At 41.1% G+C, this 25,445-nt stretch overlaps 3 protein-coding genes across 10 annotated transcripts in view; 2 read left to right on the top strand and 1 right to left on the bottom strand.

Annotated features, from left to right (window-relative positions):
- The window catches only part of LOC148882962 (lamin-A-like), a 37,210-nt gene extending 16,949 nt beyond the window's left edge, over positions 1 to 20,261 (top strand). Inside the window, exons 1-13 of one of the 4 annotated variants that reach the window (XM_089023106.1) lie at positions 6,643 to 6,780; positions 11,256 to 11,608; positions 13,509 to 13,665; positions 13,749 to 13,874; positions 14,662 to 14,832; positions 14,894 to 15,019; positions 16,070 to 16,290; positions 16,362 to 16,617; positions 18,013 to 18,120; positions 18,202 to 18,321; positions 18,392 to 18,448; positions 19,278 to 19,478; positions 19,905 to 20,261. In XM_089023106.1, coding sequence (XP_088879232.1) covers positions 11,271 to 11,608; positions 13,509 to 13,665; positions 13,749 to 13,874; positions 14,662 to 14,832; positions 14,894 to 15,019; positions 16,070 to 16,290; positions 16,362 to 16,617; positions 18,013 to 18,120; positions 18,202 to 18,321; positions 18,392 to 18,448; positions 19,278 to 19,478; positions 19,905 to 19,940 — 1,917 coding nt within the window. In that variant the 5' untranslated portion in view covers positions 6,643 to 6,780; positions 11,256 to 11,270 and the 3' untranslated portion in view covers positions 19,941 to 20,261. Of the gene's footprint in view, positions 1 to 6,642; positions 6,781 to 10,950; positions 11,070 to 11,255; positions 11,609 to 13,508; positions 13,666 to 13,748; positions 13,875 to 14,661; positions 14,833 to 14,893; positions 15,020 to 16,069; positions 16,291 to 16,361; positions 16,618 to 18,012; positions 18,121 to 18,201; positions 18,322 to 18,391; positions 18,449 to 19,277; positions 19,479 to 19,904 lie in introns of those variants that run through there. The other 3 variants (XM_089023105.1, XM_089023104.1, XM_089023103.1) reach the window with 3 other exon arrangements.
- usf2 (upstream transcription factor 2, c-fos interacting) lies at positions 83 to 9,535 on the bottom strand. Of its 2 annotated transcripts, XM_089023109.1 has the most exons (11): positions 9,360 to 9,534; positions 8,575 to 8,618; positions 7,989 to 8,095; positions 7,777 to 7,884; positions 6,959 to 7,121; positions 6,025 to 6,112; positions 5,241 to 5,285; positions 3,609 to 3,667; positions 2,966 to 3,057; positions 2,730 to 2,858; positions 83 to 1,863 (listed from the first exon to the last, which is right to left on the bottom strand). In XM_089023109.1, the coding sequence occupies exons 1-11, from the start codon at positions 9,395 to 9,397 to the stop codon at positions 1,774 to 1,776; spliced, it is 963 nt and encodes a 320-aa protein (XP_088879235.1). In that variant the 5' UTR covers positions 9,398 to 9,534; the 3' UTR covers positions 83 to 1,773. The 2 variants fall into 2 exon arrangements, with proteins under 2 accessions (XP_088879235.1, XP_088879236.1); XM_089023110.1 differs by lacking the exon at positions 5,241 to 5,285 and having other exon boundaries at positions 9,360 to 9,535.
- A 269-nt stretch (positions 20,262 to 20,530) lies between the features above and the next one.
- Positions 20,531 to 24,607, top strand: naxe (NAD(P)HX epimerase). 4 transcript variants are annotated; one of them, XM_089022869.1, is made up of 7 exons: positions 20,531 to 20,667; positions 21,730 to 21,912; positions 21,982 to 22,090; positions 22,168 to 22,278; positions 22,568 to 22,678; positions 22,790 to 22,937; positions 24,376 to 24,607. In XM_089022869.1, exons 2-7 carry the CDS (start codon positions 21,740 to 21,742, stop codon positions 24,573 to 24,575), a joined length of 852 nt encoding a protein of 283 aa, XP_088878995.1. In that variant the 5' UTR covers positions 20,531 to 20,667; positions 21,730 to 21,739; the 3' UTR covers positions 24,576 to 24,607. The 4 variants fall into 4 exon arrangements, with proteins under 4 accessions (XP_088878995.1, XP_088878996.1, XP_088878997.1 ...); XM_089022870.1 differs by having other exon boundaries at positions 20,535 to 20,597; XM_089022871.1 differs by lacking the exon at positions 20,531 to 20,667 and adding an exon at positions 20,674 to 20,825.
- Positions 24,608 to 25,445: the final 838 nt, after the last annotated feature.

The raw sequence follows: 25,445 nt of genomic DNA, 5'->3' as shown, positions 1-25,445 counted from the left end.
AGCTTGCCATGCTTGGAGTGACTGTACCATGCTATTGAGGGAAAAAAAAATAGCCATTATCACCCACGTCACACCTCAGATATTATCATTTCATTCATGCTCATACTTTATTGCCTTCCATTTGCCACAAAGGTCCCAAGCATCGCTGCAAATTTGATTAGTGGGGCACCAACACAGACAAAAGTTGCCCGTGAGGCCAAACAGGCGGGGATCTCCAAACGAACAGCCACATTCATTAATTAACCTCAATGACACAGGAAAAAAAAAAAACGATACTAATCTACTACATGTGATGCCCAATAAAACCGATCCACACAATGCAATTGTCTTAACTATCTGCCCATTGCATTCACAGACTAAAAAACAAAAAACAAATCCAAAAATAAAATCTATATGTAAAATCTGGGAACCAGATGCCAGTGCACTACCCCAATTACCTGAGCTACGTTTACTCCTTGTTTAGGTCTTGCGCTAAAATAAAACCAACACCATCACAACTGTATTATCGATTAACTGGCTGAAAAGAACAATTAAAGGACGACCGACACCATTTTTTGTTTCCTAACTGACATCTGAAAAATGTTTGATAGCATCTAAAATACACGCAGGCTGATATTTTGAGTCAAATGCAAAACACCAACAAAAATGACTTCAAGTGTCCCAAAACTACTTTAAAGTGACTCGGAAATGCCGAGTTTCAGAAGGTCCCGCCCCCTTGTTCATGATGTCACGCCAGGACATCTTTGCCTTGCTCTAGAATCATAACAATGGCTTCAGATTCGGAGAAGATGCTTTCTTGTTACTCATCCAGTTATGAATATGATTCAAGTAGTTCTGAAGAGGAAAGCATAAATGTTTGAAATCGATTAAAGAAGTCCTTCCGTATCATTTTGAGGCGTCTGGACTCCAATGTACCCAGAAAATGCACAAGATGGCGCCCAAGCTCCGTTAGAAATGGCTGGTTTGTCCGCTGGGAATTTGTGTCAACTAGTATCAAATCGTAGTCTTGGTGCAACACACAACGATTCACCATTGCGTTATTTGTGTATTTTACTTCTAATTTCGCCACCAACATGGATCAACACGAAGTTTTCAGATGAAACAAAGTACCCAAAATGCATTGTGTGTCGCTTTCTCGGTCAGGGGCGTTCCTTTAGTGACGTCACGTCAGGCATCGTCATCAACTCGAAAACAAGACTTCCTGAATATTCAGCGCAAGTCTTTAAACATAAAATATAGCTAAATGCATTGGAATCTTTGTAAAATACGCTCAATAGAAGCCATTTCAGGTGATTTTACAAATTAGGTGTCGGTTGTCCTTGAAATGTACTGATAACTTTGGACAAGGTTTATAAATTAAAAAGGGGGGAAAGAAAGAGCGGTACTTAAGTGGTACTTCCTATTTCATTTCATAGCTTTAAAGAAATGAATACACACCAAGAAGGCTGAGAAATTGGAAAAAAATGGCAGGATTATAAATTACAGTCCAATAAAGCGTTGTGCAAGTGTGGTGGTGCGCCGAGGTCGTTTTCCTTGAAGCTTGAGGTGAGGGGTTCATTGGGCTACTCAGTAAATGTCAGCCATTGACCAGCAGCATATGGAGGGAGACATTGTCTGTGTGTCTATCAGTGGTCCTTCAGTAGGCCCACTTTATGTTCAATGGGATCCAGATGGAAGTAGTCACCCGTTGGTTATTCCTTTCCTGGTATTGTTCAGGTTGACTTGGAATACGCATTTTTTGTTTGCGACTCTGAAGATGTCCAGTCCCTCTTATCATTGGGGTGTTGACTCGCCATTGAGTTCTATGCCGTGTTGTTGTAGCTGTGCTCGAAGCAACGCGTTGTCGCTCTTCAGTTCCTCCAGCTAGAAACGTGAAGGGAGAAACAAGAGAGGATAATTCTGAGTATCATGACAACACCAGATCCGATTTTTAAGTATTGATGCCTCAAATTAGCATCACGAGTTTTTGAAAATTGTAATGGAACCAGTCGGCCTATTTAACTCATTCACTGCCATTCACAAATTTATTCGGGAATTTAAAATATGACATCGTGCGCCATTCCCAACTTTATTCGAATTTTGTTTTTTTCATGCTGTTGAGAAAACCAATATGTATGTATCGCATTGTATTTTGGACAGCCGCCCTCCTTTCAAGCTCATATAACTCCTGACCCATATAATTTAGGAATTAACTATGTTTTTCTGATGAAAGAAGAGAGTCTAAAGTTTCTTACGCTGCATTGAATGTTTATGTAGTCCTAAAACACAATATTCTATGGGTCTTGGATTTCGAGTGACAATGATTGGCTGCGTAGAGTACGTGGGCGGAGAGGAAATCCCTCTAAGCAATTGAGGCACCGAGGAGGAGGCGATGCATAACAAAAAGTAATGGCTGCTGGCACGTAATAAAGTAATTACGTCGTCAGTCAGTGTGAATTTATTTTACGACTGTTAGAGCGTCTGTGTTTTATACTTCCCCGTTCAGTGTTTGACTTCAACATACATTCCATACAAAATATAGCACTGAAGCAACTTACAAACAAATTCACCTTACGAACGAACGCTCGGAACGTATCTCGTTCGTAAGGTGGGGAGCGTCTGTATATTTTATTAGCCATTTGTTCGTAGTAGCAGCAAAAAAAAAAAAAAAAAAAAAAATCGACACTGCGGCATGACATTTTCATAAATGAAATGTGTGAATTTGCAGGCTTGCAAGGAAAGAACAATACCTGTTGTCGAAGCAATTCATTGTCCAGCTCCATTCGTTCTACTTCTTTGTAGCTCTCCTGCAATCGCTGGTTATTCTGACGCAGTTCTCGAATATAATCGCAGGCTTTGGATAGAATGCCTCCTTTACTCTGGAGGGAGAAAAATAGTTTAACTGATTAATCAGCTGGGGGAAAAAATGGTGAACCATATGTAGTGCTGTATTTAAAAAAAGAGTTTTTACACGAAAACAACTTACAGCACCAGTCCTATTGTCTATGTTGCAGTCAGGGATGATTTTCGAAAGCGTTACGATCCAGTTGTTGATCTTGTCTCTTCTTCTTCTCTCCACTGAAAGATAAAAAGGGAGTTCTAAGCAATGATATCACCAAAATCTCAAATGTCCGAATTTCCGTCTTCACTCATTCACAAATGTATTTGGGAATTGAAAATATGACATAGGGCGCCATTCCCGAATTTTTTCGTTTTTTTTTTTTTTTTTTCATGCTTGGGTGCTGGTAAAGCACGGGCCAAACCCCTGACAGTTATTTTCTTCATCTTCCACAAGGGGGCAGCATTTCCCTTTTTTCCCATGTTAGGGCTTTGTTCCAACTTCAGCTGTTAAACCAATATATTGCATTCTATTTTGGACTGCCGCCCCATTTCAAGCTCAGATAACTCCAGACCTATATAACTTAGGAATTAACTTTTTTTCTGATAAAAGAAGATGGTCTAAGATTTCTTATGGGTCTAAAGAGGGTCTAAGATTTCTCTGAATTTTTATGTAGTCTTAAATCTGAATATTCTGTGGCTCCTGCAATTTGAGTAAAAATGACAAAAACCCCGGCACATATTTTTGCACATCGTCTGGCAGTCAATGAGTTAATGAAACATCGCAATACCCTCATTGTGTTGTGCTCTTCTTCTTTCATCCCGCGGCGCTCGTGGACCATCCACCTTCCTGGAAATGACACACACACGGTTTTGTTGTGTCTGGGATAATTTTATCCCAAGAAAAATGAACTATTGAGTGATTTTTGTCCAAGTTAACAAGACACCTTTTCTATGATCAGTGATGCTTGTTGTCGCTGAAAGACTATTACATTTTGGTTGCACTCGGTATCATAGGCCACACCTCAAGGAGATAGTTCAGCCACCCTTCAAGAGTTCCTGAAGGGTCCAGCTTTGCTTCCCCCAAATTGTGAGTTAGAAGTCGGAATTCTGAGTTAAAAAGTCAGCATTTTCAGTTAAAAGTCAGAATTCTGAGTCAAAGGTTGGAATTCTGAGTTAAAAAGTCAGAATTTTCAGTTAAAAGTCAGAATTGTGAGTCAAAAGTCAGAATTCTGAGTCAAAGGTTGGAATTCTGAGTTAAAAAGTCAGAATTTTCAGTTAAAAGTCAGAATTGTGAGTCAAAAGTCAGAATTCTGAGTCAAAGGTTGTAATTCTGTTAAAAGTCGGAATTCTTAGTTAAAAGTCAGAATTCTGAGTCAAAAGTTGAAATTCTGTGTTGAAAGTTGGAATTCTTAGTTAAAAGTCAGAATTTTCCGTTAAAAGTCAGAATTCTGAGTTAAAAGTAGAAATTCTGTGTTAAAAGTTGGAATTCTTAGTTAAAAGTCAGAATTTTCCGTTAAAAGTCAGAATTCTGAGTTAAAAGTTGAAATTACGAGTTAAAAGTCGGAATTATGATTTAAAAGTCGGAATTTTTAGTTAAAAGTCGGAATTCTGATTTAAAAGTCGGAATTTTTAGTTAAAAGTCAGAATTCTGAGTTAAAAGTCGGAATTTTTAGTTAAAAGTCGGAATTTTCCGTTAAAAGTCAAAATTCTGAGTTAAAAGTCAGAATTTTGTGTTAAAAGTGAGAATTTTCAGTTGAAAGTCGGAATTCTGAGTTAAAAAGTCAGAATTCTGAGTTAAAAGTCATAATTCCGTATTAAAAGTCAGAATTCTGAGTGAAAGGTTAAAATTCTGAGTGAAAAGTCGGAATTCTGAGTCAGACGTCAGAATTCTGTGTTAAAAGTCGGAATTCTGTGTTAAGTCGGAATTTTCAGTTAAAAGTCAGAATTCTGAGTTAAAAGTTGGAATTCTGAGTTAAATGTCACACACATTACTTCCGGGTTGAGTGAATGCTGGCGCGTCTGGCTGCCGCAGCTCACCCGCAGAAAAAAGTATCATGTGACTGTAAAGCGTCCTTGAAAGTTTTGAAAGGCGCTTATAAATTGAATGATTATTATTATTATTATTATATATTTAATCTGATTTTGAAAAGATACCATTTGTATTCATGCCATAGGGGGGAAAAACGTACAAAGATCCACTTAAAAAAGAATGACTGACAAATCAGGATTGAAAACAAAACCGTAAGGGGTGTTAACGGAAAAATGAAGTCGACACGATTCACTTCAGGGATAAAGAAAACACCTCACAGCACATTTTGTGTTGATTTGAAAACGACGGGAGTGACAGTGGGTGGGAGTGTGAGAGTCGGGATGGAGGAAGGGGGTTGCAGCATTGGTTCGAATGTGAAAGTTCTCCTCACCAGTTTGTGCTGCCATGCTGTAACATCTCGCTTTCACCAACGTCTCTGGGGATGGCAGGTAAGTAGGACACAGTGCGGTTTTCAGATGTTTGATAAGTATTGTTCTCTTGTTACTGTTGGTTTTTTTTCCATTCTGATTTGCAACAAACCATTTGGGAGTTTTCATTCTTTCTTTTTTTTTAGAATGAGGGGAAAAAACCTCTGTGGGAGTTGGATGGAAATTATTTTTAAATGTAGGACTGATTGACAGCGCACGTGCATAGATGTGGGATTTGGGTGATTAACTCATTCACCGCCATTCACAAATGTACTCGAGAATTGAAACTATGACGTAGAACGACATTCACAGGTTTCTTGTTTCATGCGTGGGTGCCGATAAAGCGTTGGCCAGACCTCTGGAAAATATATATTTTTCCCCCCCTTCCACAAGGCGGTAACATTGCCCGTTTTTTTTCCATGTTAGCGCTTTGTTCTAGCTTTGCTAAATAAACCAATATGTATGTGTTGCATTGTATTTTGGACAGCCGCCCTCATTTCAAGCTCATATAACTTCACATCCATATAATTTAGGAATTAACTCTTTTTTCCCCCCTGATTTAAAAGAGTTGAAGTTTTCTCACGCTGTATTGCATGTGTATGTAGTCCTAAAACTCAATTTTCTGTGGGTCCTGGAATTTGAGTGACAATGACAAAAATACTCGCACTGGAGTGGACATATTTTTAAACTTGCCTGGCAGTGAATGAGTTAAAAAAAATAATGTGTAAGGAGACATTGTGTACTCACGCTGGGTATGTGTGTGTGCGCGGTGCGATGGTCCGTTGGTTTGCCGACTGCAGTACATCAGGAGGGGTCATCATTACGTAGAATTGACCTAGATAAAAACAAACAAAAAAAGTCATCGTCCGCAATGTCCATTTTCCCTGATTCAAAGTTTTAAAGGACAACCGACGCCTCCAGACAAGTTGTGTCCATAATTTGTAAAATCACTTTAAATGACTTCTACGGAGTTTATTTTACAAAGATTCCACGGCATATAGCTATATTTTACGTTTTAAGACTCGCACTGAATATTCAGGAAGTCTTATTTTCCAGTTGATGACTGACCGAGAAAGTGACACACAATGCATTTTGGGTACTTTGTTTGGTCTGAAAACTTCGTGTTGATGGCGAAATTAGAAGGAAAACACATAAATAACACGATGGTGAATCGTTGTGTGTTGCACCAAGACTACTATTTGATACTAGTTGACACATCAGCCCATTTCCAATGGAGCTTGGGCGCCATCTTGTGCATTTTCTGGGACGCTACATTGGAGTCCTGACGGCTCGAATTGATACGGAAGGACTTCTTTAATTGATTGCAAACATGTATGCTTTCCTTTTCAGAACTATTTGAATCATATTCATAACTGGATGAGTAACAAGAAAGCATCTTCTCGGAATCTGAAGCCATTGTTTTGATTCTCGAGCAAGGCAAGACGTCCTGGCGTGACGTCATGGACAACGGGGCGGGACCTTCTGAAACGGAAACTTTTTGAGGTAATTTTTAAATAGTTTTGGGACCCTTTAACTCAATTGTATTGGTGTTTTGCATTTGACTAAAGATATCAGCCTGCGTGTTTTTGGGTATTTTAGATGCTATAAAACTTTCCTGATGTCAGTTAGGATACAAAAAAATGGCGTCGGTTGTCCTTTAGATGTAACTATGTAAACTCACCTGCTCCCTGTGTGATTGTGGGTTCTGAGGTGGTTTGGACCGACACGGCTGTGGCTGTCCCGTCACTGACAGCAGCAGCGGGGAAGTAAGCGAAACGTGTCTCTCCTCCCACCGTCTCCCCGACGGGACTTCCTCCGTTACTGAAGGGGTTCTGGATTACAGCCTGGGCGATTAAGAAAAAAAAAGGGAAGAATCCTAATTTATTTACTGCATTGGAAGGTACCAATTATCTCATTCGTGGCCAGACGATGTGCAAAAATGTGGCCACTCCAATGCCAGGGCTTTTGTCATTTTCACTGGAATTGCAGGATACACAGAATATTGAGTTTTCGGACTACATAAACATTCAATTCAACGTACCTTAGACCCTCTTCTTTTATCAGAAAAAAATGAGTTAATTCCTAAGTTATATGTGTCTGGAGTTACCTGAGCTTGAAATGGGGGGGCGGCTGTACAAAATACAATACATATGTATTGATTTCTATAGTGCTTTAACAACAGCTGAAGTTGTAACATAGCGCTAACACGGACAAAAGGCAAATGCTGCCCCCTCGTGCAAAGGGAAAACATTGCCAGAGGTCTGACCAGCGCTTTATCGGCACCCCCAGCAAGAAAAACTAAAACCCGAACAAATCCGGGAATGGCGCGCCACGTCATAATTTTAATTCCTGAAAAAAAATCGGAAATGGCAGTGAATGAGTTAAGATATAGTGGGAATTATAGGACTCTCTTGGATGCGACCTCAGTTGTTAGTTAGTAAAACATACAAAAATGCAGTAACTTCACAGTAATGTTTGTTTTTGTCGTCATTCACACACCTGAGGCGCTCCTGCAAATGCTGCAGTCGAGACAACGCTAACGGCCCCGGTGCCGTCAGATGTTGCGTCAATGTGGTCGTCTGTCACCTGAACTACACGATAGGTTACCTACAATGTGGATGTGGGAGGGAGTAGAAACAAATAGACCACATTGAACCCATAAACAAAAGAAAACACAACCCAATTCAACTACCGAACGCTATTGTCTTTACCTGCCCACCACTGCTGTCTGTGCGGAACTGGTATTGAACATTGTGGTCAGTAAACGCAGCCTGCGGGACAGTAGAAATAGTCCCAGCTGAGTGATCCTCGACTTCTCCTGCAAATGGCATTTAACATTGGGCACAGTTGGTGGTTGCTGACAGTGGTTACGAGACTTGTTGTGACTCAATATTACTTCACATATAAGGCGCACACACATAGAAGGCACAGGGTCATCTTTTCAAGAAAATTAAGGCTTTTGGGTGCGCCTTATACACCGGAAAATACGGTATATTGAAGAGACGTGTCGAATGTTTCTTAAATATAGCAAATATTCAGCAATATTGGATGATTTATTCCTATGGACAATTAAATGTGCACAATTTAGATTGTCTATAAGAAATTTTGATTTGTGCATCGCGTAGAGACTGATAGTTCATATGAAAATATACGATTCTGAAAGGTTAGCTTCTGAGATATGCCTACTTAAATATTTTTATCGGTTTAGGGTCAAATAATCATAACAATTACTGTATTATTAGAAAATATTCTCAATAGCTGTAAGGAAAAGTGCAGTAGCTGGAAAATAAAGCTTACCTTCCTGTAAGCGGTCGATGTCGTCGGACTCCTGTTTGTCGTGCCTGGAAAAACCGGAGAGAAATAAAAACAACATAATTACGATTTCATGAAAAGAAACACAGAGGGCTTGAAACTAGCATCACAAGCTACAAAAAAAAAGATGACCAGGGCTCGCTGCGAGTGAGCGGCGCCACCACGTGGTCTAATGAGAAAACTACACGTGGCAGCAAAAATAAAGTACAAAACTGTAATGTAGCAACGACGTAAAATGTCGTAAAACATACAGCTACAACATAAAATGTAGAAAATGAATGCCGTTAATGGCTAATCAAACCTAAAACGCTGTGATCGTTGGCTGCAGTTTCAGCTGCTACGTCTTCTTCAAATGACCTTAATAACTACCAAACTACGCTAATTACGGCCTCATAAAGTACTTATAATTCCACGAGACGTGCACCCGATAGCGTTTTAACACAGCGTTGCCAAAAAAATAGAAACGTAAAAACTATGCTAAAGTTGTCGCTTTGGATATGTAGCGTAACCGTAACATTAGCTAAATACCAAACAAACAAACAAAAAGAAATAAGACGCTCGCTTAGACGTATAAACGTAACCGTGCTTGAAGCATCAAATAGTCGCTAAATCATTCCGATGCAAAGCGATGAAAAGTAAGCATGTCAAAACATCTTAAATTATATAAAGCCGATCGTTGGCACAGAGAGTCTAAAAACTATGGCGGCCTTGCACCGATGGAGCCTCCCGAAGCAAAGCGACAGAAACGAACGACGAGGGCCGAGCTTTACCTCGCCGAGGTGTCCACACTCTGCTCCAGCATATCCATGAAGGCTCGGTCGGGGTGGGAACGAGCGATGGCAACGGCACGGATCCGCCGAGATGGAGGCTGTGATCACGGGGACAAACACAAGGGTCATGTGAGGCAGACAGGCCAGGACACGTGAGACGCCGAGCGGCCACGGGAGCTAAAATGGAGGCTTTCCTCTTCGTCTCTGCTGCTGTTTCTCCGTGTGTGTGCGTGCGTGCGCATGAACATCCGAATGGGGCGCTTGTTTGGGAGTCGACGCGGCGCCGACGTACTTGATGGGCCACTTTTCAACCGTTATTAATATTTTAAAAGCCGATGTTTGCCCGCGTGTGTGTTTTTAATACGATTCACGTTTTTTTCTCTCCTGACGTTAAGCAGCTGATTAGTGCCGCAAAGTTGCCTTATGTGCAATATAAAATAAGGAGTGGACCATTTTAAACATTGAACATTAATATTAATTTTAGTGTGTGTGTGCATCAGAGATGATAAAGGCGTTACCATCCAAGATGTGTTTGCTAAACTTCCTGTTACATTTTTCTTTTATCTCCAGAGTAACGCATGTTGATAACATATACGGTTGTACAAAACGATGCTTGTCGCATATGATCGATTTCAGCTTTTTTTTTTTTTTTTTTTTACAGAATCTCTGCAAGTGAGAAATTACATTTTCACATCACGGTTAACAATACAATACAGTATTTCAAATGAGTTTGTCCATGTGATCACCGTGATCCAATACGGGTTTTCCCTTAGACCACATGACAGAGCATCAGCACTTGGATGACGTCACATTTGAACCCAAAGCATTTCGAAACGATTAAAGAGATTCAAAAGCAAAGCAGGGAGAACAAGAGTCACTTTCTAAGAATGATCAAAAGAATGCACGTAAAAAAAAGCAAATAAGATTTCTAAAAAGACTCGCAATGAAATTAAATGTAATGCTTTAAAGGCTAGAATGAAAGATATTTGGCAATTTATCCCACTCGCATTTACCATAACAGCTCGATGCTACTTTACCTTATTTGCTTTGCAAGCTGGTTTTCACTAACTGACACTTGTCCACATAACCGAGATCGCTACTGTGTTTATATTAAATTAACATTTCTTTAATATATTCGGGCATCCAAACCATAAGTGATTTAGATTGGATTGGATTAACCTTTATTCGTCACGCAGTGGATACATTTACATTTCAAAACAGCAAAATTATGGAAGGAAGTAGAAAAACAAATACAGGAGCTGCTGTGAAGGCAGCCACTCTCACGTCGCCATCTTGAAGTTAAAAAAAAAAACATAAAACTAAATAACAATGTGACACAACCCAAAAGACACACAGTCATTCAATCTTAAGCACTTTCTGCCCTCTCTTTGTTGGAACCATCTACAGAAGTTGAGAGATATATTACCATATAATAAAAAAAAATCAATTCAAAAAAATAGCTGGACAGAGTGACTCATTTGTTCAGACCGCAGACTAAAAAAGAGAGACACGAGGAAGGGAATAAGGCATCCTGAGTGGCTGCCAAACTTTTTAGGGGCGGGTCTTCTCTTCAATCCCGCCCCTTCCCATCTCATTCTTTCCGATGGGCACTCAGGATATATTCGTACAGTTATACACGTAGCAACTGGCTGATGATCTAGAAGGGACCCAGCTGATCTCTCCAAAGTTAATATTTAACGATTCTAAAGGGTATGTTTTTTTTTTCTTATTTACATGTGTGTGTGTGTGTGTGCGCGTGTATGTGTGTGTATTTACAAAGCAGCGCACGTGTGACTTTGAACTCCTTCTATGACTCTCTTTGATAGACACACATGGTATTTTTGTGTACTTTCCAACCCTTTACGCATATACAAAGTCTTTTCCACTAATCAACAGAAGCAAGCTAACAAGATGGCCACACCAAAAAACACTCCACAGGGCGCAAACACGCCTCTCTCCCCCAACCGCATCACCCGTCTCCAGGAGAAAGAAGATCTCAGCAACCTCAACAACCGTCTGGCCGTTTACATCGACAAGGTCCGTTCCCTGGAGATCGAAAACGCCGGCCTGCGTCTGCGCATCACCGAGTCGGAAACGGAGGTCACGCGCGAGCTGACGGGCCTGAAGGCCGCCTACGAGACGGAACTGGCCGATGCCCGTAAGACTTTGGATTCGGTGGCCAAGGAGCGTGCGCGATTGCAGTTGGAAGTGGGCAAACTGCGAGAGGAATACAAGGAGCTGAAAGCGAGGTAGAGCGCGACGTCGTACTCTCGTTTCGATGCATTAAAATAACTGAGATGGCAACAAGGACTATAAACTCATTCACTGACAGTCACTGTCTGGTTTCTGATGAACGCTTAGGACCACTATACTTAGCTAACTATTACCTGTGTAGCTAGCTAGCTTTTAGTCTATTTGAGTTACTTCCGGGTTGAGTGAACGCCGGCGCGTGTGGCTGCCGCTGCTCACCCGCAGAAAAACTTATCCTGTGACTGTAAAGTGACCTTGAGAGTTTTGAAATCAGATGTATTATTATTATTATTAAAAAACATTGCCAGAGGCCACGGCCAGCGCTTTATCGGCACCCAAGCATGAAAAAACAAAACCCAAACAAATTCGGGAATACGGCATTTATTTACTTCCCGAATCAATTCGTGAACGGCAGTGAATGAGTTAATAACTGAAGCTTCTGTAAAATTTGCTGACTTGATTTATTACTGGAGACACACCCCACGTCTTAGCGTCCTCACGACTAATTACCAGCTCGACGTCGTGCCTCCATTTCGACGTCCCCGTCGTCAAAATACATCAATGACTAAATTCTTCCCTCCAACCCTCCTCCTACGATACGTGGCAGCGGTTCGACGCATCCCTTCCTCGTACTCTTCCCATAAATATGGCCCTGATGACTCCAGTGTGTTTGGCAGCGACGAGCCGTTGCCATGGCAGTGTGGCAACCAAACACCAAAAGCTGCGGTTTGTGGCGACATGGAAGAAGAGTGGAAACACCGTCGCTCAAAAAAGTTGCGTGCAAGAGTGGAAACGCAAAACTATCAACCCCCCAACCGCCTCTCGGGCCCCCTCATAGAAAATCCATACTCAAAATAGCACCTTTTACAGCATAGAGGAAATTCCGGCGCAGTTCTGACTTCAAGGAAAACCGACACCGCCGGACAAGTTGTGTCCATAATTTGTAAAATCACTTCAAATAACTTCTACTGAGCGTATTTTACAAAGATTCCAACGCATATATTTTACGTTTTAAGACTCGCGCTGAATCTTCAGGTAGTCTTGTTTTCGAGTTGTTGACGATGCTTGACGTGACGTCACGGAGGGAACGCCCCTGACCGAGAAAGCGACACACAATGCATTTTGGGTATTTTGTTTGGTCTGAAAACTTTGTGTTGATCCGTGTTGATGGCGAAATTAGAAGGAAAACACATAAATAATGTGACAGTGAATCGTTGTGTTGCACCAAGACTACTATTTGATACTAGTTGACACAAATACAGTATGCAGTATGCTGTACATACAGTATACAGTATGACACAAATGCGGTAACACTCGTAAAGAAGGTGTAAGTTGACACAAATTCCCAGCAGACAAATCAGCCCATTTCCAACAAAGCTTGTGCGCCATCTTGTGCATTTTCTGGGCGCTACATTGGAGTCCAGACGACTCAAAATGATACATACGGAAGTACTTCTTTAATCGATTGCAAACATTTATGCTTTCCTCTTCAGAACTATTTGAATCATATTCATAACTGGATGAGTAACACGAAAGCATCTTCTCCGAATCTGAAATCTCTGAAGATATTGTTTTGATTCTGGAGCAAGGCAGTGTGTGACCAATAGTCATGTCATGAACAAGGGGGCGGGACTTTCTGAAAATGCCCAATTCGCAGCTCAATTTTTTGCAGATTTTGGACACTTTAAGTCATTTTTATTGGTGTTTTGCATTTGACTAAAAAATATCCTTTTGGGGTATTTTAGATGCTATAAAACATTTTTCTGATGTCAGTTAGGAAAAAAAAAAATATATATATATATATATATAGTATCGGTTGTCCTTTCAGTCTTGGGTTTCTTTCTCTCATCCATTTTTCCATCCGGCCTAATCCCACCGCGTCTTGATCTGTCGTTTCAGGAACACAAAAAAAGAATCCGATCTATCAGGGGCGCTGCAGCGGCTCAAAGACTTGGAAGCCTTGCTGAATTCCAAGGATGCGTCTTTGAGTACCGCGTTGGGAGAAAAGCGCAGTCTTGAGATGGAAAACAGGGACCTCAAAACGCAGGTTGCCAAGGTAAATCGACCCCCCCGCCCCGATCGAAAACCCACCAACTTTATGACATGACCGAAATTGTGCCGTGATCGTCTTCTAATTAGCTTGACGGCAGCCTAGCGGATGCCAGAAAGCAGCTACAGGATGAGATGCTGAGGAGAGTGGACGGAGAGAATCGTATTCAGACTCTCAAGGAGGAGCTGGAGTTCCAGAAGAACCTCCTTTCTGAGGTCAGGTTTTGGTTTCATGGAAATACAAATCAATAACACGGCACAGACAGGGAAGGTAAAGTGCAATACAAGACGATAGATCTGATTTGATAACAAAGCGCTACACGTAATAGTCAACACAAAGCTAAATAATAAACACAACAGGAACATAAAAACATGGACACTTGTGCAATCGCAACGACTTTCCCCATGTACTATAATAATAATAATAATAATAATAATAATAATAATAATAATAATAATAATAATAATAATAATAATAATAATAATAATACATTTGACTTCTAAGCGCCTTTCAAAACTCTCAAAGTCACTTTACAGTCACAGGATACGTTTTTCTGTGGGTGAGCAGCGGCAGCCACACGCGCAAGCATTCACTCAACCCGGAAGTAACTCAAATAGAATAGTAAGACAAATAGATAGAAAGCCAGCTATCAAGCCAATAGATAGCTAATAGCTAACCAGCTAAAGAGCTAGGCAGCAATTGTACTCTATGAGGTTTGAGTACAAAACAAACATTTTATTACATGAAGTGGTCAGTTGTAGATGAAAGAGGAGAGGATGAAAGCTTCCTTTTCGCCAGTGGATCACAGACGTCATGGTGGAATGTGCACGTCTGCTACAAGCTAAATGTTGAAAGTAGTTTTCAAAGCAAACACGAAGCATTAGCATCCATTGACAAAAAGAGTTTGGCTCAGATCTCTTAACAATCATACGTAAATCCGCTTCAATTCCAAGTTGCAACAAATCCACATACACATTTTCACATACTGCTTCGCCCGTGCAGGAGCTGCGCGAAGTGAAGCGGCGCCACGAATCCCGCATGGTGGAGTTGGACAACGGCCACCAACAAGATTTTGAAAGCAAACTGGCTGATGCTTTGATGGAGATGCGAAGCCAGCATGAACTTCAAGTGAAACTTTATAAGGAGGAGCTGGAGAAGACCTACAACTCCAAGGTAAACCATCACAAAATATTGTGCACCTTCTCCTATCATCTGTTTTCTTTTTCTTTCTAAGCTGGAAGGCGCCCGTCAATCAGCCGACCGCAGCAGCAGCCTGGTGGGCGCTGCGCACGAGGAGCTCCAGCAGACGCGCGTCCGTCTGGAGTCCATGTCGGCTCAGTTGAGCCAGTTGCAGAAGCAGGTGAAGTGAAGCGGTCAATCTTAACTCATTCGCTGCCATTCCTCGAATTTATTCGGTCGATCAAGCGCTGGTCAGACCTCTGGTTATGTTTTTCCCTTCCACAAGCGGGCAGAATTTGCCTTTTTGTTCATGTTAGCGCTTTGTTACAGCTTCAGCTGCTGTTAAAGCGCTAAAAAATGAATATGTTTTGTATTTTGTACAGCCGCCCCCATTTCAAACTCATATAACTCCAGACAGACCCAAAGCGCTGGTCAGACCTCTGGCAATGTATTTCCCTTCCACAAGCGGGCAGAATTTGCCTTTTTCTCCATGTTAGCGCTTTGTTACAGCTTCAGCTGCTGTTAAAGCGCTAAAAAATCAATATGTATTGTATTTTGTACAGCTGCCCCCCTTTCAAACTCATATAACTCGAAACCCAAAGCGCTAGTCAGACCTCTGGCAATGTATTTCCCTTCCACAAGCGGGCAGAATTTGCCTTTTTCTCCATGTTAGCACTTTTTTACAGCTTCAGCTGTTGTTAAAGCGCTATAAAATCAATATGTATTGTATTTTGTACAGCCGCCCCCCTTTCAAACTCACATAACTCGATACCAAAAGCGCTGGTCAGACCTCTGGAAATGTAGTTCCCTTCCACAAGCGGGCAGAATTTGCCTTTTTTCCATGTTAGCGCTTTGTTCCAGCATCAGCTGTCATTAAAGCGCTATCAAATCAATATTGTATTTTGTACAGCCGACCCCATTTCAAACTCATATAACTCCAGACCCATACAATTTTGGAATTAACTTTTTTTTCTGACGAAATAAGATAATCTAAGGTTTCCTCCGCTGAATTGAATGTTTATGTAGTCCTAAAACTCAATATTCTGTGAGTCCTGGAATTTGAGTGACAATGACAAAAACCCTGGCACTGGAGTGGACACATTTTTGCACATCGTCTGGCAGTGAATGAGTTAAACACAGGACGTGTTGGCTATCATGGACACGATCAAAAGCACTGTCCAAAATGCACATTTTTCTTCCACGAAATGATGTTCTTTGATTGTTCACATAGCTCGCAGCCCGTGACGCGAAGGTGAAGGACCTAGAGGATGGTCTGTCCAGAGAAAGGGACACCATGCGTCGCCTCCTGGCAGATAAAGACCGAGAAATGGCTGAAATGAGACAACGTATGCAGCAGCAGCTGGACGAATATCAGGAGTTAATGGATATCAAACTGGCTTTGGACATGGAGATCGGCGCCTACCGCAAGTTACTCGAGGGCGAGGAGGAGAGGTCCGCGTTCAGGTTACAAACTCCCGACTTTTCCCGTAATCGTCGCTTATGTATTGACGTTTTGTCTGCAGGTTGCGTCTTTCTCCGAGCCCGACCCCGACGAGAATGGCGGGAAGTCGCTCCTCCAACGCGTCGGCTCATTACCGTTCCTTCAGCGGCGGCGCTCAGAACTCAGCTATCAAGAAGAGGCGTTACAACGACACGGATAGCGAAGGTTCTGTGGCACGTACCCGCATTACCCAGCAGGCCTCTGCCAGTGGCCGCGTCACCGTGGATGAGGTGGACCAGGATGGCAAATATGTCCGACTCAGCAATAAAGCAGATGAGGTCAGCATTTTTGTCAAACATTGGATTGTATAGGATTAGCCTTTATTAGCGTCGCAGTGGAGAAATTTACATTTCACAGCAGCAAAGTGAGGAAAGGAAAGGAAGAAGTAGAAAAACAAAATATAGGAGCAGCTGTAAAGGCAGCCACTCTTACGGCGCCATCTTGAAGTCAAAACAACAACAAAAAACGAAATAAGAAATAATATGACAACACCAAGACACGGGCAGTCTGCAATCCTAAATACCCTCTTTGTTGTATGAAGTACTTCTCAATGACAAAGGAGACGATCAAAGCGTCCTTTTCACCAGTGGATCAATGACGTCATGGTGAAATGTGCACCTCTGCTACATCAACGTTGAAAGCAAACACGAAGCCGTAGCCCCCATTGACGAATAGAGATTGTCTCACATCTCCTGTAAATCCGCTTCAATTCCAAGCCGCGGCCGTTCCGCATACGCATCCGACGCTTTGCGCTGATGCTCGTTTCTTCTCATCGCATTAACATCTTACTAAATTATTTCTGAATCAGAATTAGAATCATCTTTATTGCCAAGTATGTAGAACACACAAGGAATTTGTCTCCGGTAGAATATGCTGCACTAGTATCATCATAAGAAAAATTGAGGCACTATACAGTTCTATTGGGGTTAATTACGACGTTCAGTTAGCGGACAGCGCTAACGATGGTGGACATCTACTCATCTAATCTGGTTACAGAGTGAATGAAAGGGTTAACGTTCATTTCATGTAAATTTCTCCACCGCCTGGCTAGCTATCTAATAGCAATATAGCTATCTGGCTAGCTATCTAATAGCAATATAGCTATCTGGCTAGCTATCTAATAGCTATATAGCTATCTATCTAGCTAGATTACTGTTGAAAGTCAGAAACGAGACAGCAAAAATGAACACATGTATCTATTTGCTATCTAGCTGCCTGGCTAGCTATCTAATAGCTATACAGCTATCTGGCTAGCTATCTAATAGCTATATAGCTATCTATCTAGCTAGATTACAGTTGAAAGTCAGAAACGAGACAGCAAAAATGAACACATGTATCTATTTGCTATCTAGCTGCCTGGCTAGCTATCTAATAGCTATACAGCTATCTGGCTAGCTATCTAATAGCTATATAGCTATTTATCTAGCTATCTAATTGATATATAGCTATCTAGCTGGCTGTCTATTGGCTAGCTAGCTCGCTTTCTTTCTGTTTGAGTTACTATTTGAGTTAGTTCTGGGTTGAGTGAACACTGGCGCGCGTGGCTGCCTCTGCTCACCTGCAGAAAATGTTATCCTGTGACTGTAAAGTGACCTTGATAGTTTTGAAAGGCGCTTGGAAATGAAATGTATTGTTATTATCTATTCCTAATTGTGGACTTGCATCAACTTTAGGATCAAAATTTAGGGAACTGGCAGGTGAAGCGACAAGTCGGCTCTTCTGCACTGATTGCATTCAAGTTTCCCCCAAAATTCAACTTGAAGGCCGGCCAGAGAGTCACGGTAAGTGATAACCTCTTTGAGGACATAGCTTAAAAAAAATGTAAAAATAAAAAATACTTACGGCTTTTTACGTCATAACAGATTTGGGCGGCTGGTGCTGGGGGAAACCACAATCCTCCCTCTGACCTGGTTTGGAAGACACAATCCAACTGGGGCACCGGAGACCAGTTCCAGACCACCTTGATAAACTCTAACGGAGAAGTGAGGCATTTTTTCAAAGCGACAAAGCTTTCTTTTGACAAATTTCTGCTTAACTCAAGTTTTCTTACAGGAAATGGCAATGAGGAAAGTGACTCGCATTCATTTGGAAGATGATGATGACGACATGGTAACGTTATAGAGAGGCCTGGATCCCAATAACATTGACATTTTATGACGCGCTCATGTTTGAAGTTACATCATGTATTTAAAAAAAATCGCAAATCTACATACCAACGACACTTCATTGTCAATAAAGGTCAAAAAAGCAAATACAGGTAACATCCGAGTTACGACCGAGTTCCGTTCTGACAAACCCGTCGTAAGTCAAACGGTCGTAAATCGAAAAGCATTCAAAATGGCTGACGCGAGGATCACGTGATCATAACAAATGACGACACGCCTATACAACAGGATAGTATACGACGTCAATCTGCTGTTTTTAAGCTCTATTTGCCAGTTCATTTATAAATATTATAACGTTTAGTGTCATTTTAATCATTTTATATTTCGGATTATCGATCTTTATTACTGTGTCGGCGCACACACTTTCTGCTGACCCAAATACGCACGGCTTCCCACACATGCGAGCTGTACAAAAATCGCTCTCTCTGCTAACGGAGTAGCCAGAAGAGGTCACCTGTCTCTTTATTTTTGATTATTCCCCTGGTCCTCTTTTTGGGACCAGCGCTTTGTGTTGTCGCTTTATAAATCATCCTGCATGGACCTCTGTCTCTGTCGCCTTTCTGGCTGTGGCAGCCGTAGAATTAAAGAAAAAAAGCTCTGGCCGTCGTGGTTGTAAGTACGGGTGGTCGTAACTCGCGCCGGTCTTAAATCGGATGTATATCAAAAAACATGATAAATGCTGTTGGGCAGTTTTCAAGAAACAAAAAAAAAAAAAAAGTATGTATCTGTCGAATCATTTGAAAAAGAGTCCACTGGGTTTGTTTACTCCGTAGCAGGTGGCCCACAGCACCTGCGGGGACAGCGAATACAATCTGCGCAGTCGTACTGTTATGTGCGGCACCTGCGGCTCCCCCTCGGATAAATCCAACGGTTGCGGCTCCGTGTCTTCGGCTTCCCGCTCCTTCCGCACCGGTGGGATCTCGGAGGGATTGTTGCCCCATTCTTACGTGTTCAATAGTAGCACACCACGCAAGGTGAGACCAGTACAGTGATACCTCGGTTTACGAACCCCTTGGCTTACGAACTTTTCAGTTTACCAACGTTAAATTTATGAACATTTTACCTTGGCATACAAACAATTTTTCGGGATACACACGGAGCTGTTACAATGAGTGGTGTGTCGTTCGCAAACGAGCCCGTTCTCCTAAAAGAAAATGGCAGCTGGCTTGTTATGGGGACCTGGGAACGGATTATTCTCATTTTAATGGTTTCCTATGAGAAATTATTTTTTGCGATACACACTTTTCGCCTTACACACTCTGTCTGGGAACCAATTAAGTTCGTAAGCCAAGGTATCACTGTATAACAAAACCACGAGCGACATACACACTCACCAAAATAAAAGTAGCGATGATGGAATACGGCTGCTGCTACTAAAAATTTTTTTTATTTTTTTGCAGAGTGGAACTCGAATTGAGAACTGTCCAATAATGTGAGCCCCTTCGTGTTCATCATTTTTCTATATTTGTGGTACTTTTATATCATTTTCTCCTTGTAGTCTACAAAAGTATTTACGCAAATGTACACCAATGCTAAATTGTTTAGCTAACCGACTATAAAATATGAACAATAGGTTCATATACTTTGACACCTTAACATCGCTGTTAAGACTTATTTTTTTTTAATTACATTGACGCATTACTTTTAATAACACAATGACATTTATACCTTGTATCTTTATTGTGACAGTATTGACCTGAATATGTGCTTCCCTTTTTGTGAACTTTTTTATAAATAAATAAAGTTGTTCATCTTTAGTGCTTGTTATTATTGGTGTCATGAGGAAGCTGGATTCAACCGTCGCTGAGGTACAATACACTCTGGTCTTATCACCAGCCAATTGCAGGACACATAAAGGCAAACAATAACACTGAAAGAATAATTTAGTAATAAATTTGATGACGTAACGAATTTGAAGGAAGTTACTGTATATCAGGTTTTCTCTCAGCTCTCAAAAATACTATTATATTGGAATTTGAGCAACTTCCTGGTATTGCCTTTTATTTTGAAACTGCCTGTTTTTGTTCCGCTCCAACCCGGAAGTAGGGCATTTCTTCGGGCTGCTCCCTGTAATGTATTGGATATTTTTCTTTGTAAGTTGTATAATTGCATGCTCATTACCTAATATCTTGCATGCCAAACGGAAAATCTAAGGGGTATTTGGTGAGTGTCACAGATATCCATTTTTCTCTCGTCGTGTTAATTTTGAACTCGTGTTAAGTTCGAGTTGATTCACGAAAGTACGCATCTTGATTATATAAAATCGTCAGCCGCTGTGTCGAAGTCAACAGTTCATCAATATTTGCCCCCTCGGTGATAAGGTAAAAGTACTCGCATGTTGTGCTTGTGCAGACGTATTTGTCTATTATTTTAAAAAAAGGCATACCTGCGAGACATTGTGACCTTACGTACGCATAAAAATTCCACATGTAAACATTTATACTTTTAAACAGTTACAATATATTTCTAGCAATAATCAAGTATGTTCTTTGTTGTAGAGCATTGTGGCTTTTTTGGCCGTGGACAATTTTTATTTGTCTACGGCAAAATAAAGAATTTGAATGTGTGTTCTTACGATGTATAATGCTTATAAAACCATGTTAATTATATTACGTCAAAAAAAAAGGTATCATGTTGAATTTAACTGATTTTCAAAAGAAAATTCCACTTGACTGGAATTTTCTCTTCTCGGAACTTTTGTTTCTTCTGGACTTTTCGCACGGACTTATTTTCTCGGTGGTCGACTCGCTTTGTACGAATAGCGATATTTGTTATAATTAGCATCACTGCTAATATTTAATGACGAAAAAAAGTAACGAAAATATCTAAAAATTATCTATAACGATGTTTGTGTTTCCCGTACAAACTCTTGTATGTCTTACACATCTAAAAATGTTCAAAAATCGGACAGAATACCGCAAAATACGGCCGGTTGACACGTATGAAATAGTTAAAAGTACTATAAGAACCGTGCTGATTCAATTGGTTGAGAAAGTACTCGAACCAATTGAAAAGTCAAATGTCATGTTTGCTTTAAATTAAATACTATTTTAACAAAAACAACATATCATACTCCATTACTCGCCACCACCGACTTTTGTCATTCAACCTAAACGTATTCAAAGAATTTGAATTAGCAATTTCTTTCGAGAAAATGGAGGTTGCTGGTGAACATGTCAACAAACTGCATGATAAATGCCTTACATTTGCTGTTTCCTGTTCTAGGACCATCTGAATGTTGAGTGTGCGAGCTCTCTTTGGGATCGGGTTCCTGGTCACTTCACGGTCCGCAGCAGTCTTTGCTCAAAAGGGGAAATGCCCACTGTCACCGTCGACTAACAACCATCAAAACGACTGTTACAGTAGCAGACCAGCGTCCGCCATGGCCCAGAGCATCAAATACCTCGGGTGCGTTTTACAAAGAGAATTTCAAGCAAATGTCTCCATTCTAATGAAAAAAAATGTCTTGTTCTGTAGACAAGAAGAAGCCCAGCGCATTGATGAGGAGCTCTTCAGTGAATACGGTTTCAGCGTGGATCAGCTGATGGAGCTCGCAGGCCTCAGTTGTGCGACAGCCATTACAAGGGTAAACCCAGAAGTCCTTTTTATTTCCACATTATCGATAAATACATGAATATAAACGTCTCATGTTTTCTGATGAAGGCATATCCACTGAGTTGTCTGGTTAAGCCGAAACCCACAGTGCTGGTTATATGTGGACCGGGTAACAATGGAGGAGATGGCCTGGTTTGCGCAAGACATCTTAAACTCTTTGTAAGTGTCTCGTGTTTGCTTTAGCATATTTTCTGCACTATAAGGCGCATCTAAAGAAAAAAAAAAACCCATGCGGCTCATAATCAGGTGCATCTCATGTATGGAAAACGTTTTAAAATGTCATTCATTGAAGGTGCCCCTTATAATGTGGTGCACCTTATGTATGTAAAAGTTTTTTAAATGTGTCATTCGTTGAAGGTGCGCTTTATCATCCAGAAATTATGTTTTTTTTTTTAGTTTGTCGTCTCCACGATCGAAAAAGAATGTTCCCTTTGTGACCGTTTTTCAGGGTTACGAGCCCTCCATCTTGTACCCGAAGAAGCCGAACAAACCACTCTTCCAGGGTCTCACCACCCAGTGCCAGAAAATGGAGATCCCGTTTCTGACAGAGATGCCCGAGGTTTGTCACAATTTCTTTTGAAAGGGTCCTTGAGCATTTTGAAATGCGCTTAGTAATAAAATGTATTATTATTATTATTATTATTATTATTATATATGGCTGTTTCTTTAGGCCGCGATGATTGACGAAGCCTTCAACTTGGTGATTGATGCCATCTTCGGCTTCAGCTTTAAGGGGGCCGTGCGAGAGCCTTTTGGTTCCATCATCGATGTCCTAAAGAAGACCACAGTCCCCATTGCTAGCATTGACATCCCCTCAGGTTCGTTTGTATTCTTCACCTTCTCCAACTTACGAACGAGATATGTTCCGAGCGATCGTTCGTAAGGTGAATTTGTTTGTAAGTTGCTTGAGTGCTATATTTTGTATGGAATGTATGTTTAAGTCAAACATTGAACGGGTAAGTGTAAAACGCAGATGCTCTAACAGTCGTAAAATAAATACCCACCTACTGTAGTACGACGACATACAGCGATACCTTGGCTTACGAACTTAATTGGTTCCAAGACAGAGTGTATAAGGCTAAAAGTGTGATCCCAAAAATTAATTTCCCATAGGAAACCATTAAGATGAGAATAATCTGTTCCCAGTTCCTCATAAAATAAAATTCTACTTATTTTCTAAGCCTTAAAACTACACAAAATATACCTTATTTTATGTCTAATAAATGTACTCTGGTATTATAATTAAAGAAATAAACTGTACTGTATAATAAAGTCGTTTTATTTACCTTTGTGATGGTCGTTAATGGCTTGATGGAATGGAGTGGCCGGTTTCATCAGCATTAAACACTTGATGAGGAACGTAGCCTTCTTCTTTCACCATCTTGAGGAATGTTCCTTGTCGGTGCTTTCTCTGTGATAATTTTATCTAGTTCCTCATCAATTGTGTTCTGTTTAGCTGGGTTGATAGCTTTTAGCATCAAGTCTACAAATGGCTTGTGCGGGTTGTTTGTAGAGCCTGATTGATGGGATATTTTAACCTTGCAGTCTACACTGTGCCTTTGAACTATCAAAGTTGAAACTATTTCTCTGTCGTCTGCCTGTCTCTTTAATGTTTGAACCACCCCCCATCACTGCTGCGTTCTTGACCAATCACGTGGCTTTAACCGAAGACTGGGGCGGGGAATAGACGACAAAAACAGTCGGCTGCCATTTTGTTGTTAGAAAAATGGGCCCGTTCGCGAACGACACATCACTCATTGAGGCAGCTACGTGTACGAAAAAAGTTTGTATGCCAAGGTGAAGTTCGCATGCTAAGGTAAGATTTTCATAAATTTAACGTTCGTAACCCAAAAAGTTCGTAAGACAAGGGGTTCCTAAACCGAGGTATCACTGTATATCCTTGGGTCTTCAGTAAGCCATTATTGAAGCCAATGACTGAATGACGTGCCAACAGCCATTACTTTTTGTTATGCATCGCATCCTCCTGGAGCGTCAACTGGGAAGAGGGATTTCCTCCCCGCCCACATACGCTACACAGCCAATCGTAAGCGAGCTGGGCCGGGAAAAGGTGCGGTGCGCAATACAAAATCTAACTTCCAGCTGTCCGAACATTTTTCGACATCCCCACAAAAATGTTCGTACCGTTATTCGTAACTTGAATGTTCGTAAGTTAGATTGCGCAGCAACATTCGCCGCATGTGTTTATTAAAGTTTAATTTAATGGCCAGTTGTGATCCTGTTGTCCCCCTTTTGAAGGTTGGGACGTGGAGCAAGGGAGTGTCGACGGATTGCAACCCGACACGCTCATCTCACTGACGGCTCCCAAAAACTCGGCGACCCTTTTCAAAGGACGCCATCACTTCCTCGGAGGTCGTTTCGTGCCGCCCGCCCTGGAGAGGAAATACCAACTCAACCTGCCCCGTTACCCCGAAACGGACTGCGTGTTAAAATTATAAACCGACAAATATACAAAGTGTTTTTCACCCGACATTTCCATTCTTCATCTCTTAAAGGACAACCGACACCTCCAGACAAGTTGCGTCCATAATTTGTAAAATCACTTCAAATCACTTCTACTGAGCGCATTTTACAAAGATTCCACCGCATCTCGCTATATTTTACGTTTTAGCTAGCTAGCTTGATAGATGGCTAACAGATAGCCAGCCAGCTAGATAGCTAATAGATAGCTAATAGCTAGTCAGCCAAGTATCTCGCGAATAAATATCTAATAGATAGCCAGCCAGCTGGATAGATATCTAATAGATAGCTAGCTAGCTAGATAGGTAATCGATACCCAGTTTTAAGACTGGCTGAATATTCAGGAAGTCTTGTTTTCGAGTTGATGACGATCCCCTAAGTGACGTCACAGAGGGAAAGCGCCTGTGACAGAGAAAGTGAAACACAATGCATTTTGGGTACTTTTTTTCGTCTCAAAACACAGTGTTGATGGCGAAATTAGAAGGAAAACTACATAAATAACGCAATGGTGAATCGTTGTGTGTTGCACCATGACTACTATTTGATACTAGTTGACACAAATTCCCAGCAGACAAATCAGCCCATTTCCAACGGAGCTTGGGCGCCATCTTGTGCATTTTCTGGGCATTACATTGGAGTGCAGACGCCTCAAAATGAGACGGAAGGACTTCTTTAATCGATTGCAAACATTTATGCTTTCCTCTTCGGAACTATTTGAATCATATTCATAACTGGATGAGTAACAACAAAGCATCTTCTCCGAATCTGAAGCTATTGTTTTGATTCTAGAGCAAGGCAGTGTGTGACCAATAGTGACGTCACGAACAAGGGGGCGGGACTTTCTGAAT

This window comes from Hippocampus bargibanti, linkage group LG20 (assembly GCF_051943395.1).
Source record: "Hippocampus bargibanti isolate YZ-2025 linkage group LG20, ASM5194339v1, whole genome shotgun sequence".
NCBI classification, from domain to species: domain Eukaryota; kingdom Metazoa; phylum Chordata; class Actinopteri; order Syngnathiformes; family Syngnathidae; genus Hippocampus; species Hippocampus bargibanti.
The sequence above is the reverse complement of the archived record's forward strand: the minus strand, read 5'-3'. Positions and strand labels throughout refer to the sequence as shown.

Bases quoted from the DNA above. Each gene is read 5' to 3' on its own strand.
- usf2 (XM_089023109.1), bottom strand. From the start codon at position 9,397: ATGGATATGCTGGAGCAGAGTGTGGACACCTCGGCGAG. The intron at 8,619-9,359 runs GTAAAGCTCGGC...CGGTTTTTCCAG, and splicing joins AGTGTGGACACCTCGGCGAG to GCACGACAAACAGGAGTCCG. The intron at 7,122-7,776 runs GTGTGTGAATGA...TTAATCGCCCAG, and splicing joins CATTTGCAGGAGCGCCTCAG to GCTGTAATCCAGAACCCCTT.
- naxe (XM_089022869.1), top strand. From the start codon at position 21,740: ATGTTGAGTGTGCGAGCTCTCTTTGGGATCGGGTTCCTGGTCACTTCA. The intron at 22,091-22,167 runs GTAAACCCAGAA...TTTCTGATGAAG, and splicing joins GTGCGACAGCCATTACAAGG to GCATATCCACTGAGTTGTCT. The intron at 22,938-24,375 runs GTTCGTTTGTAT...CCCCTTTTGAAG, and splicing joins TAGCATTGACATCCCCTCAG to GTTGGGACGTGGAGCAAGGG.